Here is a 20877-nt window from a genome sequence, read left to right as displayed (position 1 = left end):
AAAGTAATGTGGTATTAACTACAATTTTTTTTTTTTTTTTAGATGGCCTAAACCAGCATATTAGAATGATTTCTGACGGTCACAAAGAAACAAATGATATTTGAAAATATATTAAAATAGAAAACGGTTATTTTAATTTTAAGTTAAGTCTGTCTAAGTCTGTCTAAAAGAATAGAAAAGGGCGAGATCAAAAGTTTGAAAGGCAAGATCACTGAAAATCCTCCAGAGTTGTCTCAGACAATAAAAGAATCATGATGAAAAGAGAAGAGGAAAGAGGATGTGATTCAGACAGCACAGAGAAGTATACCGTAGAGACATACGGCAGAGAAAATAGCTGAAGAAATAAGGCGGGAAAAACCTGCCAAATAGAGGGATGAGAGGCGAGAGAGAGTGACAGGAGCGACAGCACACGGCGCAGTGCAGGTGCTTCCTCTCCGTCAACACTTACAGCAAAATAATACTTGAAGCTGACCATCTGTGTCTGCTCGGCCTTCCTCTGCCTCCATAAACGTGAAGTGGCAGCTCCATTCAAGCTCCATTGACGAACTTGCTGGCAAAGTAAACATCTGAGCTGACACTGTTAACTGATCCCACTAAGGCTTCCAGCGCTTTAGATTATGTGATGAGTACGAAGTGTTCCTTCTTTAAACTGTGGAAGAAAACCCTAACCACACCTCTTTGTGATCTGCCAGCCACAGAATAATATGACAGCACATTCAGTCCATATTGCATTTCTGCACTGTAATTTATCTGAACTGTGTGCAAGTATTGTTGTCCTTTCCAGCAGTCTCAAAAGGACTATCCACTTGTACTACAACAAACATGTCCGCTTATCTCCACAGGCATCACCTTTTTGTGTCAATAGAAAAGAAAAGAGAACATGAGTCAACATGCACAAGGCAACAACTCCCAAAAGTTTCCCGCCAAATCGAAGCAGTGTTTTGAATGTGAGTGTTTAACTACATACTTAAAGGGATAGTTCACCCAAAAATGAAAACTCTGCCTTTAGTCATTCTCATGTTGTTCCAAAACTGAATGAGTTTCTTTCTTCTGCTGAACACAAAAGATATTTTGAAAAACTGCATGTAACAGTTGATGGTCCCCACTGACTTTAAATTGTTACCAACATTATTTAAAATATCTTCTTCTGTGTTCAGAAAAAAGTTGACAACTTGAGCCTGATTAAATAATGACAGAATTTTCATTTTTGCGTGAACTGTCCCTTTAAGATGCCATTAGGTAAGAAAGAAAACAAAAATCACAGATATAATATTTGTATTTGAGCTTAACGTTATATCATTTCTTCCTTTTTCAACATTTTTAAAATGTATTTATTGTTTAATATAAGAAGTGACTATGAATTATATTGATGTTTTAACTTATTAATGAAGTTTGTTAATTTAGTATGTATACATTTACTATTCATACATTACAAAAAATGAAAAATGCATAATACTAAATTATTTTATTAAAAAACATTATTCATAATTTAATAATTTGTAGTTAAGAAGTAATACATTACATACATTAAATATATTAAAAATAAAAATATATTAAATAATATTAAATATATTAACATAATAAAGTAAAATTAATTATTTTAAGAACAGTAAAAGCCCCCAAAACAAACAAAATAAGTAATTATTAATAATATAAATCATACTGATATTAATGCATTATAGTAACATTATGCAATACCTTAAATCATGAAAATAGCGCTACTTCTTTTTGTTATATGCAAATTATTAGCTTATTATTAGCAAATTTTAGTTATTATGCAAATGATTAGTTATTAGATGTATTGTATCACCAATCTTTTAATTTTTAGATTGTTTTCATTCACATATTTCTCATTTCTTTCTTTCTTTCTTTCTTTCTTTCTTTCTTTCTTTCTTTTTTTCTTATGAAGAAATTAATGCTTTTATTCAAGGATGCATTCAATAGATTAGAAGTGACAGTAAAAACATTTATGATGTTACAGAAGATTTCAAATAATTTCACATAAATGCTCCTAATTATTGCATTTATGTAACTACTAAATGCAATAAATCAACTATTTCAAATGAATGAATAGTTAAGTGCTATGACCATGAGCTATATTGGTATTTTAATTTAATAATGAAGTTTGTTAATTTAGTATGTATGCCGTTTTTATATAATTTTTATGCATTTCATATATTTCTTTTTAGAACACTCACCATTGTGTTTTTTTTATCATAGCAAAAGATTTAATAGATTAATTAATACAATGCATTAGTTTAGCTCATGTAGAAAATATGAAAATATTTTATCTGTAAATATCAGGCTTATATAGGACAGTTTTATAAATGGAGCAAGTTCTACTGAACTATAGATAAACTATGAAACCCTCATGAAACATGTTGCAGCCCCTCCACCTCGCCATACTGTATAACTTCATCTGCACATGCATTAATTAACGCGCATACGCTTCCAGACGTCTCAGTCGGCGTGAGTTGTTGTGGTGACAGGACCTTGGCTCTTTCCTGTACAGGCCTGGTTATGGCCCAGGGGACGAGGCGCAATCACAATCAGGAAAAAATGGATCTGTCCTTCCTTCAGTGGCACTCAGGGGACTGTCATCCACTCTGTAGACTTTAATCTCTCATCTGGAGGCAATTTGCTCCCATTTACATAGCCACAACAGGGCTTACTGTAATAAGGAGCACAATTATCCATGGTTGGCCAATTTCAAGGGAGTTTATGTGGAGATGTTTTTGACCAAGGAAATATTGTATGTGTTTTCCTCCAAGATTTTACTCACTGGAATCTGAATAGTAGTCATCTAAAAATGTTCATTATAATGTACATTCTGTGTTAGTGTGCTGCGTTATGTTGGTTAGAAATTAGAAACAGTTGTTGATAATGAAGCATTCCTTGATTTTACCATGGGTAAGGAAATTATATGGTTATTGCTTTAATAATTTCACTAAACAATTACCATAATATTAATAGCAGTAATAACATATTAGCCAGGATATTAGAACAGATCTGTCTAAAAACAATACCCTATAATTTCCTCTGAATCTTGTTATTTAGTACATTTTGTATTATGTAACTCACAAGTGTGTTGCAAAAGCTGGATAGGAATTGAATGTGAAATGTTTCGGCTGGAGAAAAAATATTTGTTGGCTGTTTGCTGGAGTAAGGCTGTGGGCCAGTAAAGAAGCACTATTAGACATGCTGTGTTTTTGTTGGGTGGCCTAGTTATTTGTGAAAATAGCAGAAATTCTTCTGGAGATTTTTTTTTTATTATCGATTATTTATTTTGAATGTGCCTTTTATTGTGGTTCACGGAAGTATGAATTAATGTAACCTCAAGCAACAGCCTGCATGAAACCAGGATCACAGGATTCTGTTCTCATTATTAATATAAAGGAGCATGTGGTTATTACGCATCATTGAAATATTCCAGTGATCCACCCTGTCTCACTTAGATTTGCCAATGAAGGCGTGCAGTCTGGCACCAGTTTTATAGATTTTTTGCTCTAATTTGTGATGTTGAAGTAACAGTTCCCATAGACTTCATGTCTGCTTGAAGTCTCTTTTTCAGTTTACTCAGACTCTTCCTGTTGAAGCAGGCCAGCCCTCTCCCACACTGCTGGATCAATTGGAAAAGACAGGATGGAAGGATACTCTTTCTGCATGACTTCAGGTCACTGTGGATTATTATTTATGAGACAGGTCTTACTTGCATACGTGCTGACCTGAGCGTTATCTCTCTGGGAGTGAAAAAGATAGCATGAGTTATAAATCAAACAATTGCTTATATGTCTGCATTTTAACATTAAAACTTGTTTAACTTTTTTTGACCTGTTTACCCATTACGGAGTCAAATTTCCAAAAGAGGAAAAGAAAACACATTTATAGAAACTCATGAAACGGTTTGCAGTGTCATTACAAGAGCACATCACAACCACTAGTATTTCAATATAATCCTCCATCACTGAAGCCAGCACATTTTCCCAAACAGCCTCACATTTTCCTATTTGCATTTGTAATGCACTCAGTTTTTATCATAATCCACATTTTTAAGAGGAGACAGAAGTCTGCAGAAATGTTTGGTTACCATTTTGTTTGCTTTCCTATTTTTCTCGAAACTTCCTGCCTTGCATCCTCCGGACTGCACGACTGGAGGTTATTAAACCTGATGGTTCTGGTTGTAGGAGACCCTAAAGTTCAGTACACACTTAAAGTCCTGGATAGATAGATAGACGACGGAAAGACAGACAGACAACAGACATAACGAGATAAACAGATAAGGATAGACGGTCGATCGGACGGACAGACAGATAGACAGACAGATAGATAGATAGATAGATAGATAGATAGATAGATAGACAACGGAAAGTCAGACAGACAACAAACATAAAGAGATAAACAGATAAGGACAGAGGGTCGGACAGACAGACAGACAGACAGATAGATAGATAGATAGATAGATAGATAGATAGATAGAAAAGGATGGACGGACAGATAGACAGACAGATAAACAGACAAGGACGGACAGACAGACAGACAGACAGACAGACAGACAGACAGATAGATAGATAGATAGATAGACAATAGGAAGACAGACAGTAGACATAAAGGGATGAACAGATAAGGATAGACAGTAGGCACAGACAGACAGACAGACACATAGATAAATAGATAGATAGACAGATAGATAGATAAACAGAAAAGGAAGGACAGACAGAAAGATAGACAGACGGACAGGTAGATATAGATAAATAGACAACGGGAAGACAGACAGACAGACAGATAGACAGAGAGATAGATAGAAAAGGATGGATGGACGGATAGACAGATAAACAGACAAGGACGGACGGACAGACACATAGATAGATAGATAGATAGATAGATAGATAAATTTCTTAACTTTATGCTCCCACATCTCAGTGTTTTCAGGGCAGTGTGTCCTTTCGGCAATTTAAACAATGGCCTAAAGCACTGACATCATGGTCTCATCAAAATAATGTGAACAGACTGAGGAGCCATTAAAATATTAGACACAGGCAGATGTCAACACTTACCACAATAATGGTGACAAGATAAAATGAGCACTGAAAAATGACCACTTAATAAAAAACTGAGATGACAATAATTATAATACAATAGAACAGTAAATAGTAATCAGCATGCTGGGAACTCAAGTAGGCATTGCTTATTACAATTTGCACTGTTCATTAGATTTATGATTTACTTGTGATCTAACTACTAAAAGAAAAAATAAGATTAAAATTGATTTTAATTTTCGTTTTCGTTTGAGTGTCCCGACATAAAAACGGCAATAGCATTTGGTGTTGCTAATGCTGTCAAAATTACACACGGCACCTTCAAGCATTGATCTTGTTTACAGAAGTTCCTGGTGGTGACATTAGGGAGGTTCTCCCAACATTCCTATTCATTATTTATGACCCGTATAGAACCTTCAGGAGTACTTTACTTTCACACAGTCCATCTGGTTACACACACAAGGACAAAGAGGTGCTACGTGAGGTCCCTCACATAGCTGAGTTGATGTGCCAAGTTTTTGAGAACCTTGCTCTTCTGTTCAAGACCAAAGGAGCATGGAGATGCCAAGTGCCTGCCTTCTCATGTCTGAAAGGCCTGCAGTGTAGAAACCTCCTGTGAATAGGCCTACCTTTATCCTGGACTGTCACTGAACACTTGCTGCCTACCTAGGCAACATAAGCATAATCCAAAGTCGGCAGCAAAATTAGCGTATCTAAGGCTGTATGCAGCCTATGCAGACAACACTAATGCACTGTGACAAGCTCAGTGACAAGAATGAATGGTTTCATGTCCCATGTTTTTGTTTGCTATTTTTGTGCTTATTGGAGAAACATGTTGTTAGCTAATGTTAATGCCAAAATCTCTGTGAAGTGTTAAGTCACTCGTGTTGTTCTTGTTAGTGTGTTGTGTTTTATAGCTTGGAAGTACTTTCTCTTTACTGAAAGTATCTCAGTAAATTCCCTCATTTCAGAATAAATCTTGCTATGCAATGACCACAATGACCCAGCATTTCCCTTCCACTTTCATCAGTCGCTGTGGTGGCTGAAAGTTTTGAACTAGGCCTTTAAATTCTTAATGGTAAAAACAGGAACACTATTGTTTGTGTATACAGCATATATGGTGTATTTAGGAATAGCCAATAAGGCAATATTTCAATAATTCACCAAGTTTATTGTGTGAAATGAGCTATAAAGATGGAGAATAGAAATGGAGAAGAGCCCAGATTCTTTTTATTACCTAATCATGATCCTACTTTTTCTCATTTATGTAGGCTATAATTTATTGACTACAAAGAGCCTGTAGCATTATCTGTAGTACAGTGTAATGCAATATAACGTAATATATTGCAGAGCAAAGGTTCAGAGATTTATTTGATTCATTTAATTCACAAATATCATTTTATATTTCCTCAGGATGGGGAGGTTGGTGGATGTATCTCCTTCCCAAAAGTATTGAATGCAGTTTCCTTCAAGGCACTGACTTAAAACCACACTGATTCTTACATTTTTCTGGTTGATAGAAAAAAACACATGCTCAGCTCAGAAAATAACCACAGAGGGAGATGGACAATGGGAAAATATCTCAATCTTATACTACAGGAAGCAGATTTTGGACTTGAACAGACTCACAGAAATGGGGATATGATAGGGCTCAGCTTCTTGTCCTGGCACACATGAAATACTTTCACAGAGTATATGTTCCCAATAACACAGAAGAGGAAACATGCATTATTGTTTCTTGCCACCAGTGAGTGCTGTTGTTTAAAGGCCCTGTCATTTAAGTCAGTGATTCCCAATCAAGAGATACTTAGTTGCTGAAGTTGAAAACATAATACTTTTTGATGGGACTTTGATGGGGATTTTTTTTTTTTTACATTATTATTATTATTTATTAATAAATATACAATTTAATTTTAGTTTATACATTTGTTTATATTCTTATGGACTACTCATTATATTATAATCTGTTAATCGTTTTTTTTTTTTTTTCTTTTACAGAGTTCTTCCTTGGTAAATATAAACAGCACTGCTAAAGGTAAGAGAATCACCATATGACATATCAAACATAGTTTTACATACATCAGTGTATTTGCAAACTTTAGAGCAACTATGACTCTATGGGTTTGTTTCCATCTTTTTTCTCTGTTTTATATTTTGTCTTGGTTATGAGGATTAGACGCACATGAGAAATGGATATTTTACAGCAGGAACTGTACAAAAGAGACTAAATTATATTAAAACCTACACAGTCCTTTTACTTGCCATCTGTTATTTATTAAGTCCTTTTTTTTTTTTTTTAAACAAATATGCTGTCAGATAAATATTTATAGTCTCTTTATTTCAAATGTAAGCGAGAAACTTACACTAACCCAATAACGAGAGTAATATGGCAATAAAAAGTTGAAACGGGTAAATAAAGAACCATTTTCTGCAAGATCCCATAGGACATTGTCCTGATAAATTAAAAACAGGATATACACACACACACTGCAGAGATCTTTCTTGTTGCCTTTTCCCAGAGATTTTGTAAATCAAACTATGTATGTGAAGAAAATCTATGTTATATGTAAATTTCTGCATATGTAAATATGGGTGTATGTATATATACACATACACGCATTTGCCTTGAAAAATAAGGACAAAGCGCCATCTTGGAATTATAATGTTCTATCTGACATTTTTGTCAAAATTGTGTTATTCACATATTCTTATTCTGTGACAACTTATTTACATTATGTGATGTCTCTTTCGTAAGCTGTGTACATTTTGGACCTTCTTTTAGAAAACAAAAAGCGTTCTATCTACACAAGTCTGTGGAACGCAAAAACTTTGAAGCTCAATATCTCAAAAGTGCTCAGAATGCAGACAGAAGCTTATAATTCCAAGGCAGCGAAAGGTATTTTGAGATGAAACTATAGTTGGCTGAACCAGAGCATGAGGTTTGGACTTTTAGTAACTACAGTTGTGATTCTAATATAAACATTAATCTGAACATTAATATAAAGTTCAGCCATGAAACTCTAAATGGTGCAGGCCAAAAGGTTCTAATTTAATCTGATATAATCACATGATTATACATATGGTGCATCTTATTGGTTTCTTTCGCATCAGCAGCCAACAATCTTGCTACTCAACTTCAGAAACCCTCCACCTTCCCCAGCTCCACCTGTGTAGATCTGCTACGTTGTGTATTCATCTATGTTATATGTGCAGCAGCAGTATTTCTTACATGCTCATAGCATTATGTCTGTGAATGTATTGGTCATAGCGAGTCTCTGTACTTGCTCTGCCACAGTAGCAGCAGCAGTGTGGCAGATCTTTTCCACTAAGACCAAACACATTCACATTGCCATGTATATTACTATGCTAAATTACTGTTAATTGTGTTAGAATGTGGTTCATGTGGCAGATAGATGCAGTAATCTAATCTCAAATGAATGGCTAGCATTTTTATACATCTCACTATCGCTAATCAGTGATTGCTTCCAAATGCTCAGCAATATCTTTTTGCATATTCATGGTAACTTGTAAAGGTCATTGTCTTATTTCACTTGCTATGTTGCAGTGATGCTGTTTCAAGAGGTCTGGGGGAAAAGCTTCTGCCGCACTATAGAGAAGCTAGTGGAAGTGGTTCAGGAGTACCCTGGGGAGGTGGAGCACATTTTCAGCCCCGCCTGCGTGCCATTGGTCCGCTGCGCTGGTTGCTGTGGAGATGAGAATCTGGAGTGTCACCCTACGCTCACTTCTAACACCACCATGCAAGTAAGGATGTTCCTTTGACAAGGCCAACAATATTTACTGTTGCAAAATTAGCACAAACAGTTGTACCAAGTATTATGAATGCTAGCTCATACTTTTATGTGTATATACAGTATACTGGACCTTGTTTGGACTTTGACTTTGTATGGTTTTAATACCTAAGTAGGAGACTTTGGTTTGTCTGTGTCAGGCATACTGTTCCGATGGATATTAATATTATGACTTTTTCAGTTATTAAAGATCAAGCCAGCGGAGCAGGGCCAGGAATATGTGGAGATGACCTTTGTGGAGCACAAAGCCTGTGAATGTAGGTAAGGAAAAGATCAATTTTGTTTATGTAACCACATGTTTTGCATTGTGATAGAGCTTTGCATTGTTGCCATAGATATAAATATTGAACGTAAATGTTGAATTTGAAATTAGGGTGCTGAATTTATCAAGTATGAAAAAATGTTTTTAATAATCTCTCCGCTTTTCTCTCTGTCACTCCATAATTTCTCATTTGTGATGCCAAGACTAAGAAAACCTACAACAAAACAAGACAGGTAACAAGTGACTACACTTATGCAGTTACACTTTGGTATATAAACAAATTGGAATTACATTGTTTATTTGTTTTGTTGTAGATTGAAACCCAGAAACAGAGGGAGAAAAAGGAAAGAGAAAAAGAGAGTGAAAGATTGTGACAAGTAAGTTAAATATTGATATTTTTATGTTACCATGCAGCTAAGCTAAAAATGCAGTACTCTAATAAGCATAGATAAGCATAAAATACATTGAATATCAGTCAGTAAAAGCCATTTTTAAAGACTGAACTTATTTTAACTATTCTTTCCTATACTGAATGAAATCTAAAAATATTTGTTCTCTTTCGAATGGTCTCTCCTGTTGCATTGTACGCTTACGGGGAAACTCCTGTTAACTCTGAATACTGAAGCGTGATTTCATGTTCATGTAGCTGCATGAACAAATGGTGCATCAGCCCGCCAAAAGGGGTTGTTCCAACTGCAATATAAAGCGTCATTTCGTCAGAAATTTTTACTTCAGTGCAAAGACCATTTAGCGTCACCAGACTCTGAAGAAGAAAAAGCAAGAAGCTCAAAGCCTGCTACTTACCATAGAAGAGCCTCGGCAGTGGAAGAACGCTCACTGAAATTTCAGTGGCGTCATTCAGATTTGGGTCTTCTTGTCCCCTCAGAGTCTTCCAGGGGATGCTTGGCCCATCAGCCGTCTTCTCTGTAATTCCGTTGGGCCTGCTTCATATGCCTCCCCTCCAATTTTGGCTCAGAGCCCGGGTCTTTGCCTCAAGGTGAACCCCTGTTGCGTCAGACCTGTGACCCCTTGGAAGGCCCCTCGCCTATTTCAGACAGGAGTCCCATTGGGAATGACCTCCAAAAGGAAGGCGGTCACTCGGGTTGGGGAGCATCTGGTCCAGCCTGGAGAAATGCCTGCACATCAATAGCCTAGTAATGATAGCAATTTTTCTAGTCCTGTTAGGCTAAAGAGGGCACCTTGTCCTGGTCCATTTGGACAACATGACAGTGGTAGCCTTTATTAATAACCAAGGCAATGCCAGGTCACACTCCCTTGGCAAGACGCCTCCTCCGTTGGCCACAGTGCAACTTACTCTCACTATGGGCAGTTCACGTGCCAGGCAGACTGAACCAAAGGAGTGGACATGCTGTCCTAGAACAATGTAGCTCCAGGAGAATGGAGACTACATCCCCAAGTGGTTAAAATGATTTGATCTGTCTTCAGGAGGGCAGAGGTGAACCTCTTTGCCTCAGAGACAACTTTCACTGCCTAACATATTTCTAAAGGGAGCAAGATACTCTGGCCCACAAATGGCCCAGCACTTGCCTGTATGCCTCCGATTGCTCTGCTCCCTCAGGTCATCAGACGGATCAGGGAAGTTGGCTGTTTGGCCCTCCTGGTGGCCCCACTCTGGAGAAATCAAAGGTGGTTCCAATAGTTGATCCAGCTGCTATCGGCAGCCCCTTGGCCAATTCCACTGAGGAAGGACCTACTCTCTCAAGCAGAAGGCATGATCTGGTATCCCTTGGCCGAGCTGTGGGGCCTTCATGTTTGACCCCTTGACAGGAGTAGCCACAGCCATATCTCCCTGCAGCCCAAGACTGGTTGCCTGCTGAAGCTAAGCAGGGTTAAACCTGGTCAGGGTTTGAATGGGTTCCGCCTGGGTAAACTAGGTTGCTGTTGGAAGAGGTGTTAATGAGGCCAGCAGGGGGTGCTTACCCTGTGGTCTGTTTGGTTGTACTGCAATACACAATAATGTGCTATATGAATGCCTCATTCATTCATTCATTCCCTGCAAGAGTAACTAACATGGAGTGAGGACCCGTCCTCCTGTGACGTGTCATCCATGCTAACGTTTCTGCAGAAGCTGCTAGATAAGGGGCGCACACCTTCCACGCTTAAAGTATATATGGTAGCTACCGCGGCGAATCACGCTCTTGTGGAGGGTCGGTTAATCAGCAAAAATGACCTTGTTGTTAAGTTCCTGAGGGGAGCTCAGAGATTGACAGTGTGCATACTGTTTCAACATGGGCCTTATCGATAGTCCTTACAGCCCTACGAGGCCCTTCTTTTCAGCCGCTCCAGTCTGCCAACTTATGGCCCCTCATGCTTAAGACTGCCCTTCTTCTAGCCTTAGCGTCAGCAAGTGGGCAATTTACAAGCACTATCAGTCAGTGCTTCATGCCTTGAGTTCGGGCCTAACAAATGTAGAGTCGACACAGCTATGTGCCTGAAGTGCTCTCCACTTCATTTAGAGTACAAGTCATCACCCTTCTGGCTTTTCCCAACCCAGAGGACGAGCAGAGTCTGAATCCTGTCTGCCCAGTTCAGTCTCTTGTGTATGTAGTGTATGTAGAGCGCTCTAGCTACTTCCAGCATTCAGAGCAGCTCTTTGTTTGCTTCAGAGGCTGCTCTAAAGGGCTGCCAGTGACAAAGAAGAGATTATCCTGCTGAATATTTGATGCTATAGCCCTGGTTTATGCCTCAGTAGGCTTACAGTGTCCCATTGGCCCACTTCACCAGAGTAATGGCCTCCTCCTGGGCTTGGTCCAGTGGGATTTCTATTGATGATATCTGTCTGGCTGCCGGCTGGTCTTCACCAGGTTTTATCATTTGGACATCCCTGCCCTTCAGGTGTTGATTTTGTCCATTTAGTTTTCCTAATCTCCTGTATAAGTAGAGAATGTCTGGTGGCTTGGGTCTCATTATTGGCTCATGCTTTTTAGGAGCCCTCTTTTCGGGCGTGCAGAACAGCTTCATTCTGCACGCATTCCCCATAAGCGTACAACGCAATGGGGGAGATCATTCTCCATGTTCTGGTTGCTTACATAACCTTGGTTCCCTGAACAACCGTTGAGTCGATGACTGTCAATATCAGGTGAAATATTCTGACAAATGGCGCTCAGAGCCGACTTGTATATCAGTCAGACCCACCCCTTTTGGTGGGATGAATTTTTTTCAGTAAAAAAAGGAATTTCTGCTTGACCTGACCCTCAAAAATCACTTTCATTGGTGAAAGCCAGTGGTTCTCACCCTTCTTGACACAACAATATTCAAAGGCACTTTTCTGACTTTTCTAGTTCTTCACAAATTACTTGAGAATTTAGTATAAGTATTTCAAAAATCATATTTTTTACTCGCAACTTCCACTGAATGAAATATGTAGTGCACAATTACAAGATATATGTGTAAAATGTATAAGTGCTCAAGGAGTTATATGATTTTATTCCTTTTTCAGGGACTTTTCCAGGTGTACAAATCACAGTTTTATTTGAAACAAATCACATTTTTTAAAAAAAGAAAAAACTGCCGCAGAAACTAACTACTTTGTTTTAGCTTATTTTAATGTTTGTTTTGTCTTTATTTTAAACGAAATCATCTTGAGGCCCTGGTCCCCAATTAGGAACACTGTAAACTAATGTAGTTAAGTTGATTCAGTCATATTAAGTGTTGCACTTAAAACCAGTTATTTAAGATATTACCTCATGAAGAACCTCATTCCACTAGGTAAACAAAGCTCTAATGAAGTCTTCACATTTCAGTGACATTTTGATAAGAGCAGGTTTTTATGTACTTAAAGGACACAAGTACAAAGAGTGCATTGTTCTCTGAGCATAAGCAGCACACTTGCTCTCTTACAGGTGTCAGCCTCCCCGTAGGTAAGCGCTGCCTCGCCGTGATGCCAGCCAATTGCGCGCATCCGCCCCCTTCTGTGCGACCCTCACCGTCATCATCATTCACTTATGGATACTGCCACTGCTCTGCACCCCACCACCCCAGATGCAGAGCTGTTATGGTGATGGGGCTTCTGATAGCACACGGGGGGCCTTCCAGTCATCTATACAGGAAACTCCTGATGTGCAGCTCTCTACAGAAGAAAAACAACAGAAGACCAAACATAAATCTGAGACTGACTTAAACCCTAAGGATTTATATTATTATAATATAATAAGATGTTATTTTATTGTTTTATATTAGTAGTAGTGAAAGTAATAATAGTGGTAGTACTGGTTTAGCTGCCAGCTTTTCCAAGTCTTCCTTGTTTATTTATTAAAATCCACTGAAGTAAAACTGGCGCATTCTATTAATCAATACATTAACAAAGCCATTATGTATTTGTTCATAAACCCAGAAGGAGCCACAGAATATTAAAAAATGTCAAATGTCATCTCTTTTGGTTGTATATTACTGCTATGCTAAGACTATTTTACACATTAATTATGTGAAAACCATGTTAGACGATTTTTTCATACATAGTATTTTCTGTTTATGTTCTAAAGCTTCTCTGTGGGTTTAGCCATCGACTTGAGCATTGAATTGACATACTGACCTCTAGTGGTAATAATAAAAATAATCATGTTCACAAAGTGTTTTTCAAATAATACTGATCTGAAAGCCATCCCGTTATAATATATATATCACTGTAATATTTCAACTTTGAAAAAAAACAAAATAAAAGATTTGATGTGTGCACTGTGCAAGGACAAAGACTTTGCTCTGAAAGAGCCAGTCAACAAGAACCGAGACAGACGTTCATCATGATATGAGTGGATGTTGGTGCTTTGTATTATTGTTTCGTCAATGAAAATGACTGAATTTCCCACACTTTGGACTCAGGTCTATAAAGTGCTGGAATTAAACCAAAGAAGCATTATTATCTATGCTGCTGACTGAGTGTAGAGCCCTAATACAAATACAAGTTTTCACCAAAGGGCTATTTAATTCCCAATGTATAAAATGTTGTATGTTTTTCAAAATTTTGTTAATATGTATTAATATTATACAACCCTAAGAGTACCTTTCATAATAGAGTGACTATTGTTTGATATTTCTTATTATTATTAAAAATATTTTGTGAAACATTTGGCACGTGCATGTGTGTGCTTGTGTGATTTTCATCAAACAATGCAATGGGTTTTTATCTATGGTTTGTCGTTTAGAAATATACAAAGTATATATTAATTTACAAAAAAAAAATATTTTTTATTTAAATACACGATGATGTACAATTAACACAAATATGAAATATTACAGTTAACATAAATCTGATTTAAAATGTTTTAAAACTGAAGCATAGCAAGTGTTTATTTCAAGGGCAACTGGATCTAGTCTAGTGTCATATGTTCTTAATATAGTCAAGAAATTCAATAAAACAGTAAGTAAACTCAAAAGATTTTTAGAATTACGTTGTTTCTTAGGTTTTGATCTTTTCATGTGTCCAATATTCACCTTCCAGTTGATGTGTCTGAGTTCCATATTAATGCAAAACATATTTTGGCACTGAGTAATAGAATTAATGTTGTTTTTGTAGCATGATGTTTCCCAAAATTAGAGTTAAACGTTACTCAAGAGACTTTTCTGGGCCTGTTGTAAGTGAAATTCTGTGGTTGCTGCACCTGGCCAATATCTGTGTACTTGAGGGCATGACCATGTAGATATATATTTGTGTTAAATATTTTCAGTGACTTTAAAAGAAAGGGTCTTAAGGATCAGTTTTCAGGTTAAGCTATGTAATAATAATAATAATAATAATAATAACTTATATTATTCACATCACACTCTATTTATATATTTATTTATTTATTTATTGTCATACGTAAACTTTTTGCGTGTCGTTGACGTTTAAACTACGTGGAAAAATAACAACAGTTATGTTTGTTACGTGGCTTCCATTCTTTGCAATGCATTTTCATGCTTTGAAAATTATGGGATGGAGAGGATGACGCTGCAGCGCGTGCAAGATTCATCTTGACGCTGCAGTGCAGATTTCACACCACACTTCAGAGTCACGTTTACAGTCGCAAGGGTTCATCTCTGCACCAATCAGAAGGCGATATGCAAATGTAAGGCGGATCTTGCATCGTTAAGCAAGTGACGATTAGACGGTTCCCTTGGAAACAGCCATTTAAGCCAGTAGAGTAGGCGGGGCTGTTTGTAAACTCACGTTGCTCTCCGGGCAATCCACTTTCCAAAACAACAGAAATATAAGCCTAGTATTCACTCGCCAAGAGTCGTTTCATGCGCAAGCCTTAACAAGAGAAGGAGTTTGAGGAAAATTGTTCTCGGTAAGTACTGAAAAAACGTGCGTTTTGTGCTGTTGTGTATGTTTGTGGGATAGTCTCGTGTTTGGCATCGTGTGTCAGGTGCAGCAGGGTTCGCGACATTCAGGCTCCGTTCGTGCTGTACGTGCAAACGATTTAATACTGGATCTAAAACAAGGTGCTAATGTGGTTGTCAAGTTGTATTTAAACATGTTAAGATGTTTTTTATTCTGTATGGGGGTACGTTAAGGTCAGTGCTTAGATTCGTGGACTTGTTTACTAGTTTTCATGGCACTGTCTCAGTCTCTGCTTATGAGTCATTCACGGGCTGTTTATTTACTATGAGAAACTTTGTTTAGTTCATCATTTGCTTAAGTTGGTAAACTCTATATTTGGTATTTAAATGAGTTTAACTGTCAGGAGCTGCATTTCATTGGCTTGAGTCATACATGTGCTCATGTTACACTAGACTATCATCTTTTAGGGTTTCGACTTTTCTTTATTTAATCCATGACTCTGTCCTGCTCTCAGTCATTGCCTGGATCAGGGCCGTACAGATGGACTGAAATCAAACAAATCAGAACACCAGAGAAGATCCAACATGGGCAACAAACGGAAAGCCTCCAATGAGGTCGACAGAGACTCAGGTTTGTCTAAATAGAATTTTCTGGCCTTTGTGTTGTTTCGTATTGTTAATTACTCAGGCTACATGAAAGATTTCACAGGTCTTGTTTTTCTGTGTGAGCGTTATGGATTTTATGGTGTTGTATTTGTTTTTCTCAAATGCCTGGTATAATTATAACTAATCCCCCATTACTGATTATATTTGTACAATACTGTCCATAATTGCATCGTTATAGGTGTATAATTGCACATAATTACTGGGTTCTACCCTTACAACATTACAATGTTTTCCCACTATAGATGCCAGCTCAGGATATTTCAGTGCTTTGGACCAGACAGACTTTGAAGACGTGGGGCCAACCATTAATGCAGCGCAAAGCATGCCGACAGCTCCTCAGGTGCCTTTCATTCCTGGCTCGCATCCAGGCGTCTCTCCCATGATCGTTATGAACAACCTTGTCCTCAAACAGGTATGACACAATTATACAATTCTGCAAGTCTCCTTGTCTCCATAGTTGCTTTTCTGGAAAAGTTTTAGCTTGTGACTCATATCTGTTTGCTATGGTGTTGTTTTGGTCTCAAAGCTGTATTCACTAAATATATCAGTGGTTACAGCTCATTACAGCCATTTGCCTTGTGATTCTTGAATTGAATGCTTTCAAATGCTTGCTGCTCAGCATCGTCAGCTCACAAAATTGTCACCAGAAATAAGATGTTTGTAAATAATTTAAATATTGTACACTAAATTTATATCAAAACAGTAATTGATTGATATAAAAAGGCATTTGAATTACCCTTTAAAGACGGGTTTCCTACCATTGCAGAAATATTTTTGGCTGAGAATTTGATAGAAGGTGAGATATTTCACAGCATTGTTTCTGCACTGAACCTAACTAATTTATTAGTGTGGATAATAAAATGTTTCTAGGGTATGCAATAGGAGACAGGCTTTGCTTACGCACTTATTGCCTCTTGTGTGTACAGCTGTTTTCCATATACATGAGATGTGATAGTATTGCACTTGCGCATTTCATGCCCGTCACTGCATCTTATCAGTACTAGCAACATGCAGCATGTCTGAAAGGGTATCAGTAATGAAGAAAAAATCTAGTCATACAGTACAAGAAAGGAACTTTCATATGGTTTTGAATTTCAAGAACTATATATATGTATGTATATGTATGTATATATATACACACACACACACACACACACACACATATACATATATATATATATATATATATATATATATGTATGTATATGTATGTATATATATATATATATATACACACACACACACACACACACACACATATATATATATATATATATATATATATATATATATATATATATTTTTTTTTATTTTTTTTAGGTTATGCTAAACACCCTGACATTTTTTGACATTGTCTCCCCCTAAAATAATCAGTTTTAATCAACAAATTTTAATTTAGAAATCAAAAACATGCTACTCATACAAAAAAAGTCATAATGAGTTGCATTTAAATCTGTTTTAAATAAGACTTTAAAAAAAGATAATAATAAATAAATAAATCCAACACGACATTGACCCCTCCTGTTACTGAGATGAGAACTAAGCAGTATGTGTCTGTTTACAAAATTTTTCATTGATAATTTTTGTTTCAGCCTAACGCCATGGCCCCTGCATTAAAACCTTGGAGATTAAACACTTCCCTAGATGTGGTTCCTCAGTCCCAGGTGCTTTTCCTACAGCCAGTCATGGCAGCTGGTGACTGTACCGGCCAAAGCTCTGACAAGCAGAAGCATTCCAGAAAGCACGTTCCCATGCAGAACACCTTTCCGAAAATTTTCCCACATCTTACACAAGCATCTACAGTTGACGAGGCTCCCAGTGCTATCCATAAGAGGTCAAACCACAGTCATGGTGAAAGGCATCAACGACGGCGTTACGATGATAAACCTTTTCACAGATCCCCTTTAAAGCAGGATGTGTCCGAAACATTTAAAGATTACCCCAATATTGCTTCTTTGGGAGAAATTGGTCACTCTGTTGAAGACATGGAGGAAAACTCCAGGCTTTCTGACCTTCAGGAGCCCCATACCACCACTTCACCATTCTCTCTTTGCTCAGACTCCTTCCTTGATTCTTTCCCTCAAAAGAGTCCCAAAGCTTCAGTCACCCAGAGCAGTGATGTGGAGAACATCCCAGAGGCCCTCTCTCCAAGCTCCAGCAAGCGCAAACGCTTCTGCAATACTTATAATATTTTGAATCGGTCAGGCCTACTGGGCATCACACTGCGCACAAAGGAACTTATTCGACAAAATAAACGCTCCCAGGCCCAACTTAAGAGTCTGCAGGCTCAGACTGACCTCTTCTTGGAGGCCATATGTAGTGGAGATCCCAAAGTCTGGACGAGATTGCAGCTCATCCTCCAGAACTCTGGAAACAGTGAGGAGACACCAGTGGACTCTGCAAGGGGGGCAGAGCAGGATGTCACAGACGTGGGTTGTGTGGTGTAGTCACAAGTTTGGATTTTATTTCAGCTGTTATCTGTGGTTTTGTGGAATAGCCAACTTTGCTCAGACCTTATGAAGTTAGGCAGTTGCTTAGCAAATGTTTAACATTTTCTCATAATATTAAAGAAATATCAAAGATTTGAGTCTTAAATAGAGTCCGTAGATCTGTAGATCAGTGTTATCTTTCCAACATTAGTCGTCTTTATTTTTGTGGATTTGTCAAAAGTACACTGTAAAAAAAAAAAAAAAAAAACTAAAAAATACGGTAGCAATGTTTTAGGTTTTACGGTTTTAATTTTCCTTAACTTATGTAATATTAATCAATATATTGAAGTATTGAAATCTGTTTTGTACCTTTGTAATACACCGATAACCACCAAAAGCAGGTGGTAATGAGAAAGTCACATGATAAAACAAAGCCTATCACAAGCAGCTTTTAAACATTAACTTGTACTATATATAGAAGGTGCACAGTGTCATTCACGCGAACACTAAACATCATCATGGCAACACACATCAAACTGAAATAATGCAATAAACATTAATTTAACAACATTAGATGCAACATACAACTCTAATGTACAAAACTGATAAGAAAAAAAGAAGCAACATAGTTATTTTAACAAAAAAAACATAAAACGCAGGGAATTCTAAGAATGTAAATTTACGGTCATTCACTGTAAATTTTGTCTTTTTCCACTTCAAAACACGGTACTACCGGAAAATTACATGCAATGTCCAATACAGTTTTTCACCATATATATAGTAGGGGGATTTACCGTTAACCATTTAACAGGATTTTACTATAGCATTTTTACAGTCTTTTACCGTTAAACTCACATCATTTTTTTACAGTGTATATAAAGACAGCATTTAGGTTACAGTTTCATCTTTTTCTGAATAAAGCGGTACAGTGATTTATTAGCACACTTAATTTGAAAAAATGCTATTAACTGTTCTTCTATCTCAAACTAATTTGTTACTACCGGAGCTAGAACAGTGTATCTAATAAATGCCTTTGACAAATGACAAAGATTTGAATAACTATATTTAAGTGCACATTTTTTTTTTAAAATTCAGATCAAAATGTGAAATTCAGAATCACCCTTGTGAGTATTTGAAAATTTGTAAAAATGTGTTTGTAATAAACATTGTTTTTGTACATGTATAATGTGTTCTCAAATGCACCAAGTAATATTCTTGTTGTTATCTATGAGAAAGACCAATGGACATTAAGAGTAAGAGTACTAATAACTGTTTGTGCTGGTTGGAGTAGCACTTCAAACGTGGTTATTTATAATGCCTTGTGTCGTATTATTAAATGAGTTGTTTACATTCTTAACAGAGATTGTTGTTTGCTTTGGATGCGAGCGAGCAAATTGGCAAATGTACAGGTTGATTTTTTTTTTTTCTGTAGCAATCTGTTATACTGCATGCATGCAGACTGTTTATTGTGCTTGGGAAGGCAGGTACTAATAAGCCTTGATGACAGAGGTCAGGTTTTAATGGAGTAATGAATGCACTCTGTGACAGCATGTACACTGTGCAAGTGTACTTTGCGTACAAATGTTCTCTTTTTTATTCTGTTGTCATCTTCTGGAATGCATTTGTATTTGCTTTTCAAAAATATAAACACCTTGTTGATTTATCAGAACATGATACTAAATGACACATTTTTGCTTTAGAAACCTATGCAATAGTCTTGTTTAGTATTAGCATTGTAAGTGCAGTTTTGTTTCTGTAGGTGTCATTTGATTTTTTTTTATGTGCCTTCAAAAATAAAGGCATTTTAAATATATTTCAAGCTATGCCCTGGTTATTTAAAGTTTGAACAATAATTTGATCAGTCAATCATGGTTTAATGTCTAGAGATTGAAGCTGATCTCCAAGAAAAGCTCTTCAATTTGTGTTTTGGTTGAAGTCTTTATATAAAAAGATATTTGGTGGTAACCTAATTAGTTACAAATAAATCAATCACAGAGAAAATTCATCAACAGAATTGTTCATTATCATTGCATGCCGTATGTTCCATGCATCAAATACTAAATCACAACAGTGTAACAACTAAAAAGTTGGTAGAAATTAATTGTATGTAAATATCGTCTTAGCTGTGATCGTGTAATTGTCGATGGAAATAAACTCCAGCTTCTGAACAACTAAACCAAGCATATGACAACCGATCCAGTCAAGATGGACGTGAAGAGTTGGAATGTTTTGATAAGATATGATGCTCAGTTCAAGTGCATCCAAAGGATGTTGAGGGCCATGTTTCAAAACATCAAACAGATGAGAGCAGAGCAATTGTAAGCGTGCACTTACAATAATTGAAAGGCTGACATGAAACTTCATAGTGGATTGCTGTTTTATAAGAGGGTTTCAAT

The 20877-nt window shown here is 36.9% G+C and overlaps 2 protein-coding genes across 2 annotated transcripts in view; both read left to right on the top strand.

Annotated features, from left to right (window-relative positions):
* Positions 1-14185, top strand: part of pgfb (placental growth factor b) — a 29232-nt gene extending 15047 nt beyond the window's left edge. Inside the window, exons 2-7 of the mRNA XM_051132751.1 lie at positions 7035-7071; positions 8602-8798; positions 9027-9106; positions 9311-9340; positions 9422-9484; positions 12971-14185. Of these exons, the coding sequence (XP_050988708.1) occupies positions 7035-7071; positions 8602-8798; positions 9027-9106; positions 9311-9340; positions 9422-9484; positions 12971-12992 (429 nt within the window). The 3' untranslated portion in view covers positions 12993-14185. The remainder of the gene's footprint in view (positions 1-7034; positions 7072-8601; positions 8799-9026; positions 9107-9310; positions 9341-9421; positions 9485-12970) is intronic.
* Positions 14186-15252: 1067 nt separating this feature from the next.
* Positions 15253-20294, top strand: cipca (CLOCK-interacting pacemaker a). Its single transcript, XM_051132735.1, has 4 exons — positions 15253-15394; positions 15902-16017; positions 16295-16464; positions 17645-20294. Exons 2-4 carry the CDS (start codon positions 15972-15974, stop codon positions 18497-18499), a joined length of 1071 nt encoding a protein of 356 aa, XP_050988692.1. The 5' UTR covers positions 15253-15394; positions 15902-15971; the 3' UTR covers positions 18500-20294.
* The last annotated feature ends 583 nt before the right edge of the window (positions 20295-20877 follow it).

Source organism: Labeo rohita, chromosome 17 (genome assembly GCF_022985175.1).
Source record: "Labeo rohita strain BAU-BD-2019 chromosome 17, IGBB_LRoh.1.0, whole genome shotgun sequence".
NCBI classification, from domain to species: Eukaryota; Metazoa; Chordata; class Actinopteri; order Cypriniformes; family Cyprinidae; genus Labeo; species Labeo rohita.
The sequence above is the reverse complement of the archived record's forward strand: the minus strand, read 5'-3'. Positions and strand labels throughout refer to the sequence as shown.

Coding starts and splice junctions, on each gene's coding strand:
- cipca (XM_051132735.1), top strand. CDS start 15,972: ATGGGCAACAAACGGAAAGCCTCCAATGAGGTCGACAGAGACTCAG. Junction 16,018..16,294: donor TGAGGTCGACAGAGACTCAG/GTTTGTCTAAAT, acceptor TTCCCACTATAG/ATGCCAGCTCAGGATATTTC. Junction 16,465..17,644: donor ACAACCTTGTCCTCAAACAG/GTATGACACAAT, acceptor TTTTTGTTTCAG/CCTAACGCCATGGCCCCTGC.